The 19,356-nt window shown below is 35.5% G+C and overlaps 3 protein-coding genes and 1 non-coding gene across 4 annotated transcripts; 2 read left to right on the top strand and 2 right to left on the bottom strand.

Annotated features, from left to right (window-relative positions):
• Positions 1–4,941: 4,941 nt before the first annotated feature.
• Positions 4,942–5,708, top strand: LOC111795644 (SAUR-like auxin-responsive protein family). Its single transcript, XM_023678184.2, has one exon. It carries the CDS (start codon positions 5,025–5,027, stop codon positions 5,349–5,351), a length of 327 nt encoding a protein of 108 aa, XP_023533952.1. The 5' UTR covers positions 4,942–5,024; the 3' UTR covers positions 5,352–5,708.
• Positions 5,709–11,260: 5,552 nt separating this feature from the next.
• LOC111795713 (protein SMALL AUXIN UP-REGULATED RNA 51) lies at positions 11,261–12,280 on the bottom strand. The gene has a single exon (XM_023678276.2). It carries the CDS (start codon positions 12,202–12,204, stop codon positions 11,746–11,748), a length of 459 nt encoding a protein of 152 aa, XP_023534044.2. The 5' UTR covers positions 12,205–12,280; the 3' UTR covers positions 11,261–11,745.
• A 3,124-nt stretch (positions 12,281–15,404) lies between these two features.
• Positions 15,405–18,741, top strand: LOC111796125 (ribosome-binding factor A family protein). Its single transcript, XM_023678824.2, has 4 exons — positions 15,405–15,923; positions 17,040–17,213; positions 18,110–18,324; positions 18,440–18,741. Exons 1-3 carry the CDS (start codon positions 15,561–15,563, stop codon positions 18,254–18,256), a joined length of 684 nt encoding a protein of 227 aa, XP_023534592.2. The 5' UTR covers positions 15,405–15,560; the 3' UTR covers positions 18,257–18,324; positions 18,440–18,741.
• Positions 18,742–19,012: 271 nt separating this feature from the next.
• On the bottom strand, positions 19,013–19,088 carry TRNAT-AGU (transfer RNA threonine (anticodon AGU)). The gene has a single exon. It is a non-coding gene; the product is annotated as a tRNA-Thr (tRNA).
• Positions 19,089–19,356: the final 268 nt, after the last annotated feature.

The raw sequence follows: 19,356 nt of genomic DNA, 5'->3' as shown, positions 1-19,356 counted from the left end.
TTTTCAAATGCAGGTATCTTCCAATGATCAACAAGGTTCTTTTCTAAACTAAGTTGAGTATGAATTCCACCTCTTTTTCCATTAGTTTAACCAATGTTGCATCCAAACACTAGTCGATGACAATGTTGTTAGCACAAGGACCTTTGTGATTGATATCACTTGATCTTAACCCTCTTAACTTCCATTGTAAAGGCCCCACCCCGTTGCTTTTTATCTTTTGCTTTCGCTGTTGCTACCTATTTGATCTGTAGGACAAGGAAGTTTAGGCTTCCTTGTGGGTTCTAATGCTCTCCCCTATGCTATCTATTTGCAAATAAGAAGATTAAAGAATGGTATCATGAATTGTGATTTGAACTTGGTTTGAACAGATTCAGAATCTCTACCATTTCTAAATTTAGGTGACTTTGTATGATCATCATAAGAACTCATTAACTTCTAAAATGTTATTATGAATAAGATTTTCATTTTGCTGCTTCATAGTGAATTGTTCATTATTAGCTCTTTGCAAGATTATCTTGACAGATCAGGGCTGGACTACTAATGTTCGGAACCGACGTTTTCGAGTGAAAATACTGGAAGGTTGTAATATTTGATCCCATCATTCTAATTCAAACAGTATTATTATGAAACTTGTCGTCAATTGTACTCTGTTTTCTCTGTAATTGATATGATTTCTTCCTTCTGAAACATATAGGCATCGCATATCAAAGGAAAATTTCAGGGCAAAGTTCATAGGATGTTGCCGAATACACATGATTAATCACAGACCTTTCTCCAGTACATGACTTTTAATGGGGATGGGACCCTATGGCCCTTCTTTTGGTTTGGACCTGCATGTGCTGCCATGTTCATTGTGACGATTTCGTATCAATCTTGCTCTTGTTTCGCAAATTTTCTTACGAGGTACAACACGATCCTATCCTCGAGTTTTATATTAGCTCCATCGATTTCTTGATCGGTTGAAATGTTCAATTTCCATCCCGATCAATCATTGTTTCATTGTGCTTCTAATCCAGGTTTCTTATTGTAACAACCCAAGCCCGCTGTTAGCAGATAGTGTCCTCTTTGAGTTTTCCGTTTCAGGCTTTTCCGTAAGGTTTTTAGAACGCGTCTGCTAGGGAGAGATTTCCACACCCGTATAAAAGGTGTTTCGTGTTTCGGACTTCCCCTTAAGGTTTTTAGAACGTGTAGCAACAGCTGGTTTCCACACCCAGACTGCTAGGGAGAGGTTTCCACACCCACAATCCACCCCCTTGGGGCCCAACGTCCTTACTGGCACACCGCCTTGTATGCACCCCCTTCGGGGCTCAGCCTTCTCACTAGCACATCGCCCGATGTTTAGCTCTGATACCATTTGTAACAGCCCAAGCCCACCGCTAGCAGATATTGTCATTTTTAGGTCTTCCCTTTCAAGCTTCCCCTCAAGGTTTTTAAAACATGTATGCTAGGGAGAGGTTTCCACACCCTTGTAAAAGATGTTCCGTTCTCCTCCCCAACCAATATGGTATCTCACACTAATACTCTAGACCCTCGTTAGACTTTCAACCATATGAAATGTATGCATATTGTGGTTTGAGTTGCTGCAGATTACAACCAAACTCCCAACCAGAAGCTGCCTGCTGCAGGCTACATCTTCAGCATGCCTATCAAACCGGTCATCTCGACGACGACATCCCACATGAGGCTAACCTCTGCTAGCCAGACTGCCAGAATTGAAATGCTTGTTTCTCGGTTCGTGCAGCAGCTGGCGATCGAGATCGTAAGTCGAGGGTAAGGGGAATATGGTTATGGTTATGGTTATAACAAAGTAAAAGTAGCAGTTTTGAAGTAGTTAGGAGTGATCTGCCTTACTATGTTGTCTTCTTCACAAGAAGACTTGGGGACAAGAGTAACATGGCCTTCCATGTGCTAAACACAAGGACTAGTCCCTATCAAACTCTCAAAAGAATATCCCTTTTACTGCTTTGGCTCAGCGAGTCACCCGCATTCGGATACGAACCATACACCCATCGTCCCGTTATTTATAGTTTAACATAGTATTAGAACAAAAGCGAATCCTTGTGATATCAATTCTTTTTGCCATTGATATTGTTCGCCCATGTTTGATGTCGTGAATCGATGTCATGGACCGAACTAATATTCGAGTCAGCATGTCAAAAAGAAGAGGTTCTTTTTTCATCAATTTAGGTATTTTTTACCAACGGTTTGTCCTAAAATGTACAAGAGATTCTCTTTTCTACCTATGAAACTATGGCCGTCATTCACGCAATCAACTGTCGATATGATGTTTGAAAAAAGGTTCTAAAGTAGCTTCTAAGAACCCTAAAGTAGAAGACTTTGTGTCTTTTCAGAATCAAAGGCTTTACTCCATGTATTATATACTTACTAGTCTCGTAAAATTATTAAGTTTTCAACTCGAGAGCTTGAACAAGAAACGTCCCAAGTCCTTCTAACAACGGAATTTTCATAATGTGACTATTTCTTAATAACCGTTAGATATATATCAGACAATCTGCATGACTTTTCCTAACCATCGGATACACATTGAAGTACTTTTACGGTTTCTTTCTCTTACATTCCATAGCTGAAAATTATCAAACACGTTGACTTTCTTCCATAAGATTACCAACTCTACACATCAAACATACAACCACTCCTTGACCTCGAGCTATACAAATCCAACTCGTAACATCCCCTAGGTTAGAACTGTTATCGATATTTATCGTGAGATCCCACATCGGTTGGAGAGGAAAACGAAGAACCATTCTTTACAAGGGTGTGAAAATCTCTCCCTAATAAACACGTTTCAAAAACCTTGAGGAAAAACCCGACAAGAGAAGCTCAAAGAAGACAGTATCGTACATACTTCTTTCATTTAGCACTTAACACGTGATTTAGTGACGTATTACTTTATTTCACGAGCCCCGCAAACAAGTTAACTATACACATAAATATGTCGAGAGAGAGAGAGTTGGTAATACTGAGAGTGGGGATTTCTGTCTGATTGTAGCCAATTCTGATTTTGTGGCTGTGGAATTATGAGGACCATACCCATAATAATAATAATAATTAATTAATTAATAATTAATAAATAAATAAAGGCATGCTTTTCTGGTACACTTAATTTTATCACCAAACATTGCTCTTCCCTTGTCATTAATACGTGGGACAACACTCCATCACCATTGTCTTTATTTATTTATTTATTTATATTTTCTACCATTTTTCTTCCACGTAAATGAATTTAATATATATATATATAATTAATAACTTAATTGAAAGAGTTTAATTATTTTAAAAGTATTTCACGAATATGTCGAAGATAAATAGAGACAACATAATAATAATAATAAATATTATTATTATTATTATTATTTATTATTATTATTATTATTATTTAAGTATACCTCGATCCTTAATTTTTGTTAAAGGTGAGAGTTTGAATTCACGGTCTCTTAACAAAAAATGAAATATAACATATGTTTTTATTAACTAGCTACGTGTAGTTATTTTAGTGAACTCGTTTTCGAGTAATTAAATACTAATTTAAAATCTTTTTTTTTTTTCAAAATCAAGTTAAATAATTTATTATTATTTAAATACTCATTAGAAAAAAAAAATAATAAAAAGATGTATGTATTATGTTCAAATTGACAACAAAATTTTGGAAATTAATTACAAAACCATATAATAAAAAAATAATATCAAAATAGGAAAAGCACATGGGTTTGTAATTGTAAAATTAAATAATTAAAAAAAATTAAAAAAAATTTAAAAAAAATTAAAAAAAATTGGAATATTGAGAATCCCACATCGAAACAAACACTAAATTTAAAAAATTCCAACAGATTTTGTACTCCAAACATTACACTTCCAATTGTTGCTCTCTTATTTCAAGTAGACATCCCTAGTGGATCCTTCCTCTTCTTCCTTTATTTCTTTTATACAAATTAATTCGGGTAGTTTTTACGGAAATTTAAACGTAGCTTCACGTCTTTGTTAAATGTGGTGTGTGCAGGTTTAAACGGTAAACGTCAATTACTGGTTGGTAACGTTCCATGCCCAAAAGTACGATACTTAAATTGAGCACCTAATGGTCTCGACATTCCCGTGTATTCTGTGTAAGACCACGTTACCTACTTGTCTTAACTATTTCTAAGAGTGAAGTCTATCATGCGACATGGTTACGTTACCTACGTGAATCCTGTGTGACATGACCACGTTACCTACTTGTCTTAACTGCTTCTAAGAGTGAAGTCTATCATGTGGCATGGCCACGTTACCTACGTGCATCCTGTGCGACATGACCATGTTACCTACTTGTCTTAACTACTTCTAAGAGTGAAGTCTATCTTGCGGCATGGCCACGTTACCTATGTGTATCCTGTGCGACATGACCACATTACCTACTTGTCTTAACTACTTCTAAGAGTGAAGTCTATCATGCGACATGGCCACGTTACCTACATGTATCCTATGCAACATGACCACGTTACCTACTTGTCTTAACTGTTTCTAAGAGTGATATCTATCATACGGCATGGCCACGTTACCTACGTGTATCCTATGCGACATAATCACGTTACCTACTTGTCTTAACTGTTTCTAAAGGTTAAACCTATCATGGGACATGGCCACGTTACCTACGTGTATCCTGTGCGACATGATCACGTTGCCTACTTGTCTTAACTGCTTCTAAAAGTGAAGTCTATCATGTGACATGACCACAATACCTAAGTGTATCCTGTACAACATGACCACGTTACCTACTTATTCGGTGGCCTCATTCAATCATTTGAGGCCGGAGTTGTCGTTTGGATGTCGGAAAGCGAACATCCAAAGCAAAGGTAGGCCCATTTGGTCTTTGGCTCCAACCATCTCTCCCTTCCTTCTATCTCTCTTAGGACACATTACCCTACACTCCTATGGCTGTCCTTCACTCCCTTCTTCTTCATAAATACCCCTTTTTATCTCCTCCCAAAAGCCCCAAAGGAGAGATCAATTCCCATTCCCATTCCCACAAAATGGCCATCAGAAAGGCAAACAAACTCCCACAACCCACAGTCCTCAAACAAATTCTCAAACGCTGCTCAAGCCTTGGCAAAAAAACCAACAATGGGGGCTACGACGACAACGATCTCCCCGTCGACGTCCCAAAGGGTCACTTCGCCGTGTACGTCGGTGAAAATCGGAGCCGATTCATCGTCCCGATCTCCTTCTTGACCCACCCAGAGTTCCAATGCCTTCTCCGACAAGCCGAGGAGGAATTCGGGTTCGATCATTACATGGGCCTCACCATCCCTTGCCAAGAACATGTCTTCAGATCCTTAACCTCCTCCATGCTTAGATGACTTATTCTCCCCATGAACCAGAGCAAGAACAAGAACAAGAACAAGATCAAGATCAAGATGGCCGAAGACGAGATCCAAATCTCTCGTTCTTTTTTTTAAACATCTTTCTTGGATTGATCATCATCAATCTTTTTTCTTTGTTTTGGAAACCCATTAATGGGTTTTTTTTTTTTTTTAGTTAAGAACTTCTCTAACTTAGCTTCCAATCTCCAACCCCTCTGAAATGGGTTGAGAAGAAGAAGAAAACCTCTTTGTAAAAATAGCTCAATGTTTCCCTCATTGAGGTGGATTAAAACGTTACACCCTTTGAGCGGTTTCTCGTCTAATGAAAAATGTACCGACGTTATTATTACTGTTGCTCGATCTCTAGCAAAAGGGTTAAAATCTTAATTTTTTAACATAATCACGGGATGAATTAAAAGATTTCTTCCTTATTCATAATGAAAATACACTCACGGGTAACGTGTATAGCCGAATGAAGCTTAGTTTATGCATAATTCACGTTCGATTCACGAAGAAGAATCTCACCCGAAACTCGAAGAAGCCACAAAGAGGCACGAGCTCGAATTTTCCTTATGACTGGTTATAATCGTGTCAAAAACATGATATCGTATGGTTTGAAAAGTATGATCGTGAGAATAAGACGATTGATTCGGGATTGCATTGGGAATGGAGAGAGAAAGGGTGTGGTTTTTTTTTAATATTGACAGCATGAGGTTGGTGAGAGAATGTATGTACGGAACATTTTTCAGACATTTATTAGATTTTCTTAATCTTAAAAACATATACTGTCGTTTAAGGTTTGTCCTTTTTTCTCTGATTTTCCCGAGAAACAAACAAAATCATCTCTGAATATTACAGCCTTTTTAGCACACAGAAATGCAAATAATCCAAACCACTCTCTTGTTCTTGGTCTTAATGTTATCAACAATTTGCATGTGAATCTTCAATCTTTAGGGTAACTGATTCCATTGGAAAGATTCCGATATTTGGTTAGCTCTCGCTCTCGCTCCCGAGGCTAGGTCAGCCGAAAGATGGTTATCGGTTCAAGGACGCAAGGTGCCCCTGTTTTTTCAGGGTAAGAAGGGGTAGAGAAAATACCTCGAGCCAATGTTTGAGTACCAGGCGCTACGGTGCTGAAATAACCCATGTCATACTCATAGGAAAAGCTCGAACGACCTTCAACAAAAGGGTATCTGTACCCAAAACCGACACAGGTGGGTAGGTAGACAATACCTAGGGGCGCGAGACAACTCTCTCTAAGGAACTCGGCAAAATAGCCCCGTAACTTCGGGAGAAGGTGTGCCTCCTCATAAAGGGGTCGTAGTGACCAGGTCCAGGCAACTGTTTACCAAAAATACAGGTCTCCGCAAAGTCGTAAGACCATGTATGGAGGCTGACGCCTGCCCAGTGCCGGAAGGTCAAGGAAGTTGGTGACCTGATAAATTAGTTAAAACTTGAGTCAAAGATGGCACGGATAACGTATACTCAAGCCTCCGTCCCGTTCTTGAAAAACAATTTGAGAAAACGGGATAAATTTTTTTTTTTGGAAAGTAATGTTATAAGCTAACAAACAATAAGTAACAACAACGACGTAGGTAGCATACAGTACAAATACGAAAAATTGACAACTAGTCACTTCCTCGAGGCTTCCTTTTCTAGAGTCCTCGAATAACCTCCCTTAATTGAGGCTCGACTCCTTCTCCGGAGCCCTCGAACAAAGTGCACTCTTTGTTTGACACCTAAATCACTATAACGACATATTCGAGACTCGCAAATTTTTTATTCGACAAATTCTACTGACGTGGCTAAATTAAAATAAGGGTGTGACTCTACTATCATGTTAGAACCACTAACGTCCAATAATTCTCAATAGTTTCAACGAGAATCTCGATTTAGAAACTAATTTCAAATTTTATATATAGCTCTATCGTACCTAACTAAAAACATCAGTTTTAAAACCTTTTTTTCTCATAATCGATAAAATCAGCAAACTCGTAACTCGGTTTTCGACTCGGCCTCAGAACTCGAGACTATTTACAAAACCCGACTCGTTGGCGCGTGAAAAGAGATTTCAATTATTATGTTGGTCCAAAAGTGGGTTGTATCCCAAGCACAATTTGGCCAAACACTAACCCTAGAAGTACTTACAACCCTTTTTCCTTGAGAGAAAAAGGCATAAGCAAAGCTAGTATTACTTTTTATTAAATAAAATTATTAAAATATTTTTAATTAATTAAATTTTCATTTAATTTTCATTCATTAATAAATAAATGAATGAATTTAATAAAATTATATAAACTTTTTTATTCTTAAAAATGAATTAAGTATATATTTTAACAAATTACCAATGATTTTTAAATTAAACAAAATTAATTAAGTTACTTTTGTTAAATTAATATAAATTATTTAATTATATTAAAAATAAAATTAAAAGGAAAGGAAAAATAGACGAATAGAAAACCCGCGACTTTAGAAGCATAATGAAAACTTTTATCGAGAGGAAACGATGATATTTGGATAATCTGAAACAGTGAGATCCCACATCGGTTGGAGAAGAGAACGAAACATTCCTTATATGGGTTGGAAAATTTTCACTAACAGACTCGTTTGAGAACCTTGAGGGGAAGTCTGAAAGAAAAAAAAAAAGCTAAAAAGACAATATCGGCCAGCGGTGGGTTTGGGCGACCATTACAAATGGTATCATAGTCAGACGCTAAGCAGTGTGCCAGCGAGGACGTTAGGCCCCAAGGAGGTGGATTATGAGATCCCACATCGTACATTCCTTATATAGATGTGGAAAACGTTTTCCTAATGAACACGTTTTAAAACTTTGAGGGGAAGCTCGGATGGGAAGGACAATATTTGCTAGCGGTGGGCTTGAGTTGTTACCGAAACTGTGTAACGGACTCGGGATTAGTCTGTCCATGCTCATTTTCTTCCAACAAAACCTCTAATCAAACAACTTTTAGCTGGCGAGAAAATCATATATATAAATCTAATGTCCTCTAACAACTCGGTTGGTAGCCGTCACGAATATTAACCACGAGACGAATAACTTAGGGCAATTTTTAAACCAAAGTTTCATTAATATTTAATTAGAAACATTAATTATGGTAAGGTAATACGGAGGGAGTCCTTTGAAGACAAACTAGAGATGATGGAGCCAGCTCAACCGAACAGTACCTTGTCGTAATAAATATATTTTTATTAATTTTTATTTAATTATTGCAAAAAACAAAGTCCTTATCATTCAATCAATTTCAACAAAAATGACTAAATAAATTAAAATATAATTGAATTTTTAAATTTTTTAAAAAATAAATAAATATCATTGTTTATCAACGTTTGATCGTAAGACGTGGATCCGCCAATTTAGGGTATGCATCAATAGACATTAGCAATAATGTTGCTGGTGATATGTTCATTATTAGCGTGTTCGTATGTAGGTCACACGACACGCCATTTTAACTAAATTTTGTTTATAGCTTGTCTATTCCGATTCAAAATTTTGTTAAATAAAATAAAATTAGGTCAAAGCCTATGATTTTCTAGATTTTTTGAGATAATTCAATTAAAATTTTTTCAAATTAGGTTTAAAAAAATATTTAGCTCGTGAGGTTTGAATTGTTGAAAGTTTACTACTAATATATGAAATTTATTCTCGGATATTCTTATTCTTATCCATATTTTGAGTTATCCAATCATTGGTTAATTGTAACGACCAGAGACCGTTGGATTTGATGCTGTGTTCTTTTTGTTGTTAGTTATTTCTCCCGGAAGGCCCATTGGGCCCACTTATGAACATGGGCCATTTTGAAACACTTTTAAAATAATGAACATTGGGCCCATTCGGCCCATTTATGAATATGGGCCCATTTTGAAATAAACTCTTAGAACATGGCCCAATTCATGTTACTTATTTATCGTATTTAAGAGTGAATATTGTCTCCACAAATAAAGCACGCTTAACTATGAAGTTTCTATAATTGAGTTATCGAAAAAGAAGGTGCACCTTGTTTATATAGGTCAAGTGACTTTCAGTTCTTTTAAGCTTTTATCCGTCATTCTATTACCAGGGTCGCTCTCATTTAGATGTGGTCTCAATTCATGTATATTTTTAATTTTTTTTTTTCTCATAAATGGAATAGTATTAACATGAGAGTTAATTATAATTTTGAAATATTATAGAATATTTCTCCCTATCTATTTATCCATATGAAAATGACTAAAGATATTAATATGGAATTTCATGTACATAAAAAAACATACATTAAAATGTATAAATATATGGTCTATAGAAACTAATTTTAACCTATGGTCCATCATTTTGACGTATGTGGTTTAGTCTATAGTATATAAATTGTGAGATTTCACATCGGTTGAAGAGGGGAATGAAACCATCTTTATAAGGGTGTGGAAACATCTCCCTAATAGACGTGTTTTAAAACCAGTGATATTAATCTCGATACTTAACGAGCCAAAGTGGACAATATCCATGGTGTGCCAGTGAGAACCTTAGGTCCCCAAAGAGGTGGATTGTGAGATCTCAGATCGATTGGAGAGCGGAACAAAACATTCATATTTCATTGGAGGAATTGGAATGGGAATATTAATAAAATTTTGAGTTCGAGAAAAATAAATTTCAATCCATAAACATAGTAACTATCAAAATTTCAAACAAATACAACTCGACTTTGGATTACTTCAAACAAAACGTCATATCTTACATCAATCTATTTTCGACAGACTTTTTTTGCACTTTATCTTTTTATCCTTTTAGCTATTTTCGAATATTCTTCATTAGTTCATATTTTTTCAATTACATCATATCGATAACGATTATTGTCGATTTTCTAGCTAAGATTAGTTGTTAAAAAGAAGACTAAACATAGTTTATTATATGCTTTTCTTGTCATAGGTTTGGTCGTGATATAAGGCCAAATTAATGTATGATACATTTGTTAAAAAAGATATAATTATCTAATTTTATATTCTTTATCGCATTTATTTCACTTTATATTTGATTTAAAATCGAATTTGTATTGAGAGGATATTTGAAATTAGATAGATTTTTTTTTTTTTTTTTCACTAGGTTTTGATATATATATATATATATATATATATATATATTAATTTATGCATTTTCATGAGTTTTTATAATTTAATTTAGAGAAGTATTAAGTTCACTGAGTATTCAAGTTTGTAAAATTAATTTACTAAATATAAGTGACGTTTTTTAATCTAACTTTGTAAAATTGATGAACGAACATCACATCGAAATGAGAGCAATCTGGAGGATTTGATGATTAAGAAATACTTAAAAAAAAATGAAAATTACGACAGATATCAACAAGATACACCTTTTTCGGTGGCTCAAACATGTGAACTCCATATTTTCTGTTTGAAGCAATTTTCACTTGATTATGTTCCGAGAAGCATAATCAAATTTAAATTTAGAATAAAGAGCAAAAATAGAAAGAAGAAAAGAAAAATAAAATGCAATTATTGTAATCTTTGAGAGTGTGAAATGTTTAAGCCGTCTAAAGAAGAAAGGCAGCCCTATCTTTGACTTTAATACCCACTTGTCTTTTAATTTAATTCCCTTAATCACACACTAATTATAATTGATGCAATTTGCTTTACATAATTTTCCTTATAATTCAATCTCAACATAAGCTTTTAATTTATTCATACATTATCATACACTATTTATTGTTAATATACATGGCTTTAAATAAAACTCAACAAATTATATTAATTTCATTTGAATGAGAATGATCATATATTATAAAATGTTTAAAAGATTTAATAATCACTAACTATATATATATACCAATAAAATAAGTTTCATCAAGAATTGAATCCAAATAGTTTTCACCCTAAAAAAATACTTATAAATAACCTGATGAGCAGAAAATGTTCGTACATTCAAATATCCCTAAGATCCAAGCTAGAAGCACAGATTGGGGTTTTTTTTTACCTAAAATCTAGAGGAATTTTTCTCACACTTGAAATTTAAACTATTATATTGCTGAACAGAGAAAAGAAGATTCAAGCACTAGTGCACAGATATATGTATACATACTCTGCCAATTTTTTCTACATGAGAAAGGTTAATGGAGGAATTATTAGGGCATTTACAGGCTATTAAGAAAAGCCTCCGATTGCACACCGACTGACTCGCTAATTCAACTTTTAATGGCCGTCCGGCCGTCTATCTGGCCAAAATCGACCGGAGGAGGACTAGTATCTTCAGTATAATCCGAAATTTCCAGTACGATATTTGTTAGCACACAAAAGTGAAGGGAAAAAGAAAAAAGTCTATCGACTTACCGGAACTAGACTCGGATATTCCGAGTCGATTTGGCGGCAACTCAGCCACTCGAACACTTCAACAAACGGATTTACTATCGGCATATCCATACAGTAAAGGTTTTGATTCGCCTAAAAACTCGGAGTTCTTTCTGATATCTTCATCGCATCGCCTCTGCCAATCTGTGAGATTCGGATTTCGCGATGAGTTACGCAACTCGGAACGAGCGATGACTCGGAGAACCTCTTCGAATACCGATTCGTCGCACGGAAGCGCCAGAGCTCCTTGCGTAGTGAAGCCGTATTCTTCTTCAGCTTCCGTGAGAAGCTTCTGGAAGATCGGATGGTTCAGGAACGTAGCGCGGACGATGAATCGCCGGTATTCGCTGCCGACACAGACGGCGATGTGACCGGCAGGGACGTCGGACGGCGGTGCTCTGGAGGATGCCACTCGTGCCGTCTGGCGCCAGTGTTGTAGCATTTGACGGAGCCGAACAATGCGCCGGATGTTGTTGCTTTTCGCCGTCTCCTGTGACATTTTTGCTTTTCTATTTTCCGGTGAAGGTTGCAGAGGAAGAGCGTGATTGAAAGAGAATTATGGCACTGGGCGAAGAGCGTTATGGGGTTGATTCGTTCGGGACTTGAAGCCGCCTTTATAAGGACCAGTTTACCAAATTGCCCTTACATGTGAAAATATTTACAATATAGATTTTTCAATAAACTTACAAATTTGGTCACCGGTTTTCCCACACACAAATTAAAATTTTAAAATATGCCACGTGTCAAATAAATATTTATTCTTTAAAAAAATAAAAAAAATTATTCCGTACCACAATACGTTATTACCATGTAAAATTACTTTAAATAACGCATATTTAAATAAATGTATATATTATTGGTATAAGTAATAATTTTTAATTCTTTTAAATAGTATCTTCAGAATCGCTCTCATTTCGAGTTAATTTTTTGTTTATTTATGTACCTCTCATCTACTCGAGTGTTGCAAAAAAACATAAAATGAAATATTAAATTTATTTAGGTTTCGTTATCAACGCCATAGATTTTTACATCAACGACTACAGGAGATAACACTATCAACTACTCGTTGGAAGCATTGTCCTTTTTGTCCCGTTACGTATCGCCGTCAACCTCACGATTTTAAAACATGTTTGCCAATGAGAGGTTTCCATACCCTTATAAGAACTACTTCGTTTCCACCCCTTAGGGGCTCAATGTTCTCACTAGCACACCACCCGATATCTGACTTTGATACCATTTGTAACCGTCCAAGCCCACCGCTAGCCGGTATTGTCAGCTTCACAGTTTAAAAATGCATCTATTAGAAATAGGTTTTCATACTCTTATAAGAAATGTTTCGTTTTTCTCTCCGACCGATGTAGGATCTTACAAAACATGAACAAGCTCTAATGCTTGAAATAGACAGCGTTACGCAGGTAACGCCTAATTTAATGACTCGAGAAGGTTTCCTCATCACTATCACGGACACAATCTATAACACTCTTAAGCACATCCCGCTATCTTTCAAAATTTCAATAATACCTTCAACCATTCCATTAGATTCCATCACCTTTCTTATATTCTTTTTATTAAAAAAAAAAAAAAAAATGATCTTTAAGAATATTAATAACAAAATTAGAATTATTTAACATTTTTTATATAATTTTTTCCATATCCCATCATCATTTGTCTGCCAGATTCCACCTTTTTAATTATTGTTTTAAACCATAAAATAAAATATTCTTTTTTATTTTTTATTTTTTATTTTTTTATTTTTTCCTTACTTAAAATGTACATGGTAACATTAATTAAAATGGAAATTAGTTGAAATTTTACCAATTATATCGTTAATGTGATTAAACTGCCTAATTTAGACCCAACATTGGTCAATTTCACTTCTTTAATTTTTTTCTACTTTGTAAATTTTAAAATATAATAATTTTTTTTTTATAAATTTCATTTTTTTTTATTTTTATTAAATAATAAAAATGTCTACCACGTTAAACTATAAAAATAACGGTCAATTTGAGCGTAATTCACTAGTTAAAAATATTTTATCATCAGTAAAAAAAATTAAAAACTCGAACCTCTACATATTTATGGTGCAAATATGAACAAAAAAGAAATTACGAGGATAAGTGAAGTAAGAGATTCTTAATCGAATCAAATTTCTTAGCTCATACTTTGACTTTTTGATTGGTAATAAGGTCGGACTTCTTTACATTCCATCACACCATTATGACCTCGAAACACGATATTTCTTCTAGTTGACGTGAATTGATATTTAGGTTAATTAGTGATTGTCCCGAGTATAGCTAGTTACCATGGATATAACCACCGACTATATGAAACATTAATTTTTAAATATTTTAAAAAATAGAAATATATTTGTATACTTATTGGTGGATACGTATATCCTTGTAAGCATGATTAGATATTTGAAAACTATTTAAAAAAATAAAAATATATATTTTCTCGTTCTTTTTGTATTTACTTTTTCAAGAGTGGTCGGAAAGTATAGCAATGATGAAAAAGAGACACTCTAGTCAACTTCTCCCTACCCAAGATTATATAGGCTAAGCCGTTGTTATCTCTCTCTTGTTTGCTTATATAACGTCTCTTTCAAAAATCTCTCTCTACCCTCGTTTTCTAAAACCTTCTTTTAAAATCGAGGCTAGAGGCTCGATCATACGTCGCTTGGCCGTAGGCGACGCAAGAACAAATTGGCTTAGCTCACTAAATTTTCAAAAATTATAACTACCTCGAGAAGAATTGATGCCGCACAATCCCATCCGGTTACTAATTTTGCGTGGCTCGACCCTTTTGGGTTTCCTATCAAATATAAAAAGAAATACAAATAATACTAATTAATTAATTTATTTGGAATTTAGCTAAAATTAAAAAAAAAAAAAAGCATAATTTTAAAAAATAAAATAAAAATTGAATTAATAAATTTAAGAGAATTAAAAACTAAAGATAGAAAATAACCCAAATCATAAAAATGTCTGGTTTAATAGTAATTTAAAATTTAATTTTTTTTTTTTTTGATAATTGTTGTTAATTTTAATATGTTTCTATCATTTTTTATATGAATTTTCAGTCAAATTCTAAAATAAAAATAATTTTTTAAAAATTAAACCTTTTGTTTTTTATTTTTGAAAATTGTGTTAGTTTTCTCTTTGTTACTGTTTAGGTACGACCGGACAACTACTGATATCTAAAAACCTCCTTTCTTAAGACATTGGTTGTGATATTGATCTTACGGGGGGGAATGAAACCAAAGTATATATATACAACGTCAGACCCTCTATGTAGTTGTCGAGATAGGGCGATCGATCTACATCTTTGTCTATAGCCCTGGGGCAGTGTCTCGATCTCCTACGTGTAAAATCAAAGGGACTAGTTCCGCCTTATGACGAAAGGGGAGTCGGCGTGGCGTAAAGTGAAGATCGAGGGAAGTAGAGAAAAATTCCCTTCAGGGGTATTCCGAAGGTGTAATCTAGGCAACGAAAAAGGAGCCCGGTACTGAAACTAGAGGAGGAAAGCAGCTCGACTAGTATTTATGAGCTTAATTTTCATATAAAAAATTAAAAATCAAATTGTAACAAAAATAATAATAATAAATAATAATTCATACTAAAACGTATTTAATAATAAAAATAAATAAAAAAAATAATTTATACAAAATAAAAAAATTGGAAATTCCAAAACCCTAGGTAAGAATTGGGCATTACAATTTCAGAGGCCGTACTAATACAGACGTCCAGACCTCAAGAACGCTCATAGCTTACCAATCCGAATCCATTTCAGCCCAACAAATCAGAGAAATTTGATCACAAATATCAAAATTGTTCATCTGGAGAATCAAATTTCAGGATGCCGCATCTCCTGCAGCAAATTCATCCTCAATCCCATCATTTCCCACTCAAACTCTCATCTTCCCTCGCCTCTTCACGATTCCCCTCTCAATTTCTAGCTTCTCCGCCGTGTTTTTGCTCTCCGAATTCCGTCGCTGTTGTTCGTCGACGTCCGGTAATGAGAGGCGTAACCATACGGTGTATGGCCAATTCACGGAGGGTTAAAATGGTGTCCAAGCAGATTCAGAGGGAGCTTTCCAATATGCTTCTTACCGATAAGGTGTTGCAGTTCGCCATTCTTCCTGAGGCCTCTTTGGGAGCTGATAAGTACCTTTCGTCTCTCACTACCATCACCGATGTTGAAATCTCTAGCGACTTGCAGGTATTTTGAGAGATTTTTCAAATTGAAGAGCTGAGAACAGTTTTCTTTTTTTTTTTTTTTTTTTTTTTTTTTTTTTTTTTTTCTCTATAGTGAATTGCAGAATATTTTGTTTCTTTTTCGTTATGGAACTGGGAAAGAATTGAAGATTAAGGCTGATTCTATGCTTGAATGATAGTAAGAAAGGTACCTGAGTTTTTGAACTTGCCGTGGCTGTTGTGTAAATGGTGGTTGTTTTTTTTTCTTATGGATGTTTGAACAGATTTAACATTGCATGAACAGCTTATATCTTATAATTTTCCTTTTGGTCTCATGGTAACAGAGGTTTAGATGTTGATATGTTACACCTTTTGTGTGTCAGAATAAGAAATGTTAATGGGATAAAAGCCATGACTGTGCCCTTTTGGTCTACTCTCAGCCATCACTGAGCTGGGTAGTGGCTTTACTCTTTGCTTGACAGTAGTAAGCCTCTTGGCTTTCAATGTGAGATCCCATGTCGATTGGAGAGAGGAACGAGTGTCAGTGAAAGACGCTAGATCCCGAGGGGGTGGATTGTGAGATCTCACATTAGCTGGAGAGGAGAACGAAACATTCTTTATAAGGGTGTGGAAACCTCTCCCTAGCAGACGCGTTTTAAAAATCTTGAGGGGAAGCTCGAAAAGGAAAGACCAAAGAGGACAATATCTGCTGGCGGCGGGCTTGGGCTTGGGCTTGGGCTTGGGCTTGGGCTTGGGCTGTTACATTCAATCTTGCCCAGAAATCAGTTTTCACCACTCGGTCTCTCGATTGTCGCCAATGTGAATTGTAACATCGAGATTATTTCTTGGAAGAGTGTACATATTACTTTTTGTTGTTGTGAAATTTTCAGTACTATGAAGTTTAAACCTTGTTTCACCATTTAGATCTTCACCTTTCATGAGTTCACAAGTTAGTTTGTTATTTAAATGATACAATACAGGTATCATGTTGATGTGAAAATGTCACTCTAAACTTAAATTGTCGAGGAATATAATTAAAGACCCTTTTCCTTTCATTTTAGTTCATATGTTGGCTGCCTTTATCAATGCTTCAGCTGATAAAGTCATTGTTATATGCTATTGTATGAATTTGGACACACAGGTGGTTAAAGTATATGTATCTGTCTTTGGTGATGAAAGAGGAAAGGATATTGCTATGGCTGGGTTGAAATCTAAAGCTAAGTATGTTCGAAGTGTATTGGGAAAACGTATGAAGCTTCGGTTAACTCCTGAGATACGTTTTATAGAAGATGAGTCTTTTGAGAGAGGAAGCAGGGTAAGTAACAATTTATGTTCTTGCTTATATAAATTTTCTTGCTGTGACTGGAGACCAGTTCAATCATCTTTAAGAATTACTTCCATAAGTGTTATTCATCTCATATTCTTCATTGTTTCCCAATGCTTGCATTTATGTGATGCAAACCTCGGGTTTATCGTGTGAGACCCCGCATCGGTTGGGATGGAGAACAAAACATTTATAAGGGTGCAGAAATCTCTTTCTAACAGACGCGTTTTATAAACCTTGAGGCAAAGCCCAAAAAGGACAATATTTGCTAGCAGTGGGTTTGGGCCATTACAGTTGGTATTAGAGTTAGACACCGGGTGATGTGCCAGCTAGGTAGGCTCCAAAGGGGTAGATTGGGGGGTCCCACATCGATAGGAGAAGGTAACAAGTACCACCGAGGACGCTGGGCCCCGAAGGGGGGTGGATTGTGAGATCCCATATTGGTTGGAGAGGAGAACGAAGCATTCTTTATAAGGGTGTGGAAACCTCTCCCTAGTAGCCTTGAGGGGAAGTCTGAAAGGGAAAGCCCAAAGAGGACAGTATCTACTAGTGGTGGGCTTGGACGGTTACATATTGCCTATTTTCTGTTGAATTATCCCTGGGAAGTTCTAGAAATATCATTGTTTTGGCAGCTATTTTCTACAAAAAGTTCTTGGAAATGATAAATTTTCCTGTAACAGTAGGAGAGACGGTTTTGTGTGAGAGCAATTGGTCATCTTAGTTATAGGGGCTTGAGATGTTGGGCTCCAAGGTCCTGGGTTTACGTCTCTAGCCATTAAACTTAAAAAGTTTACAATGTTTGTTGTCTTTCACATCCCTATAATTTCAGCCACTGGAAGATTACTTCAAGGTTCTTTCCTGTACTATTTTTGTTTAAACTTTACCAGGTAATTGCCATATTGGATCGGATCAAAGACGAAAAAAACAATATCGATGATGAAGACATGGAGCAATCTGAACTATCTGATGCTCCTCAAGACGACCGGGACTGGGAAGAGGATGATGCTGATGAAGACATAATATACGTACAATAGGTCGTCACTGTTCCAGTTCTTGTTCAACTTACGCTCATCTGTGCTGAGGCATCGGTTTGCCATCGCAGGTTCGTTATACTACGAGTTTCATCCATCTGGGTTTAACTTTATCGTCCATCTTAGTAACTTTATTATGGATTCTCTTGGATGATATAATTTTGAAGCCGCCATTGTTATTTGCAGAGCAAGAAGTGAAGGTAAAAATGGTTCAACGCAAAGCTCTGCCTCTGATTCAAAATGATGTTGCTCATGATTCTCATTATGCAACCCATAATCTATTATCACCATATATAATAGATAGAAATTTCCTATTCTATCTTCTGATTCAACTGTTCGTAGTTGCATGGGGACGATAATATTGATATCAAATACATATTGCATAAGAATTTAAATGTGAATGTCGACAAATATGTTGTTTCGTTATAATGTTTGTCGTGATATGACCCGTAATATTGGTATCGAATCTTAGGAGCTTTCTGTGTTGAGTTGGGATCATGTTCATCTTTGCAACTTTTTTTTTTTTTTTTCTTTTTTGGATATCTCCTGATTGAACTGTTTTTTATTATTTTTTTTTTCTTTTCTTTTCTGAGGTTAATAGACAGTTTTTGTCCTACATATTTATAGTATAAAAAAAAAATTATATTATAGTATAAATTTTTTTATTATAAAAGATACTGGGTCGATAACACATTTAAAATAAAAAAAAGTAAGACCTCCTGTACCAAATGACATACCGAACATAGAAATAGTAAATAATGCTCTCTTGTTGAAAGTTGAACTCAAGACCTCCCGCTTACTAAACGGGTACTCTAACCAACTGAGCTACAAGAGCCACATCTTACTAAACGGGTACTCTAACCAACTGAGCTACAAGAGCCACATCTTACTAAACGGGTACTCTAACCAACTGAGCTACAAGAGCCACATCTTACTAAACGGGTACTCTAACCAACTGAGCTACAAGAGCCACATCTTACTAAACGGGTACTCTAACCAACTGAGCTACAAGAGCCACATCTTACTAAACGGGTACTCTAACCAACTGAGCTACAAGAGCCACTTCAAAGGGTAGACATACCAAACATAGAAACGACAAACAA

The sequence above is a fragment of the Cucurbita pepo genome, chromosome 5 (assembly GCF_057944985.1).
Source record: "Cucurbita pepo subsp. pepo isolate OVF chromosome 5, ASM5794498v1, whole genome shotgun sequence".
In the NCBI taxonomy this organism is placed as follows: domain Eukaryota; kingdom Viridiplantae; phylum Streptophyta; class Magnoliopsida; order Cucurbitales; family Cucurbitaceae; genus Cucurbita; species Cucurbita pepo.
This window is presented reverse-complemented; position numbering and strand designations above follow the sequence as displayed.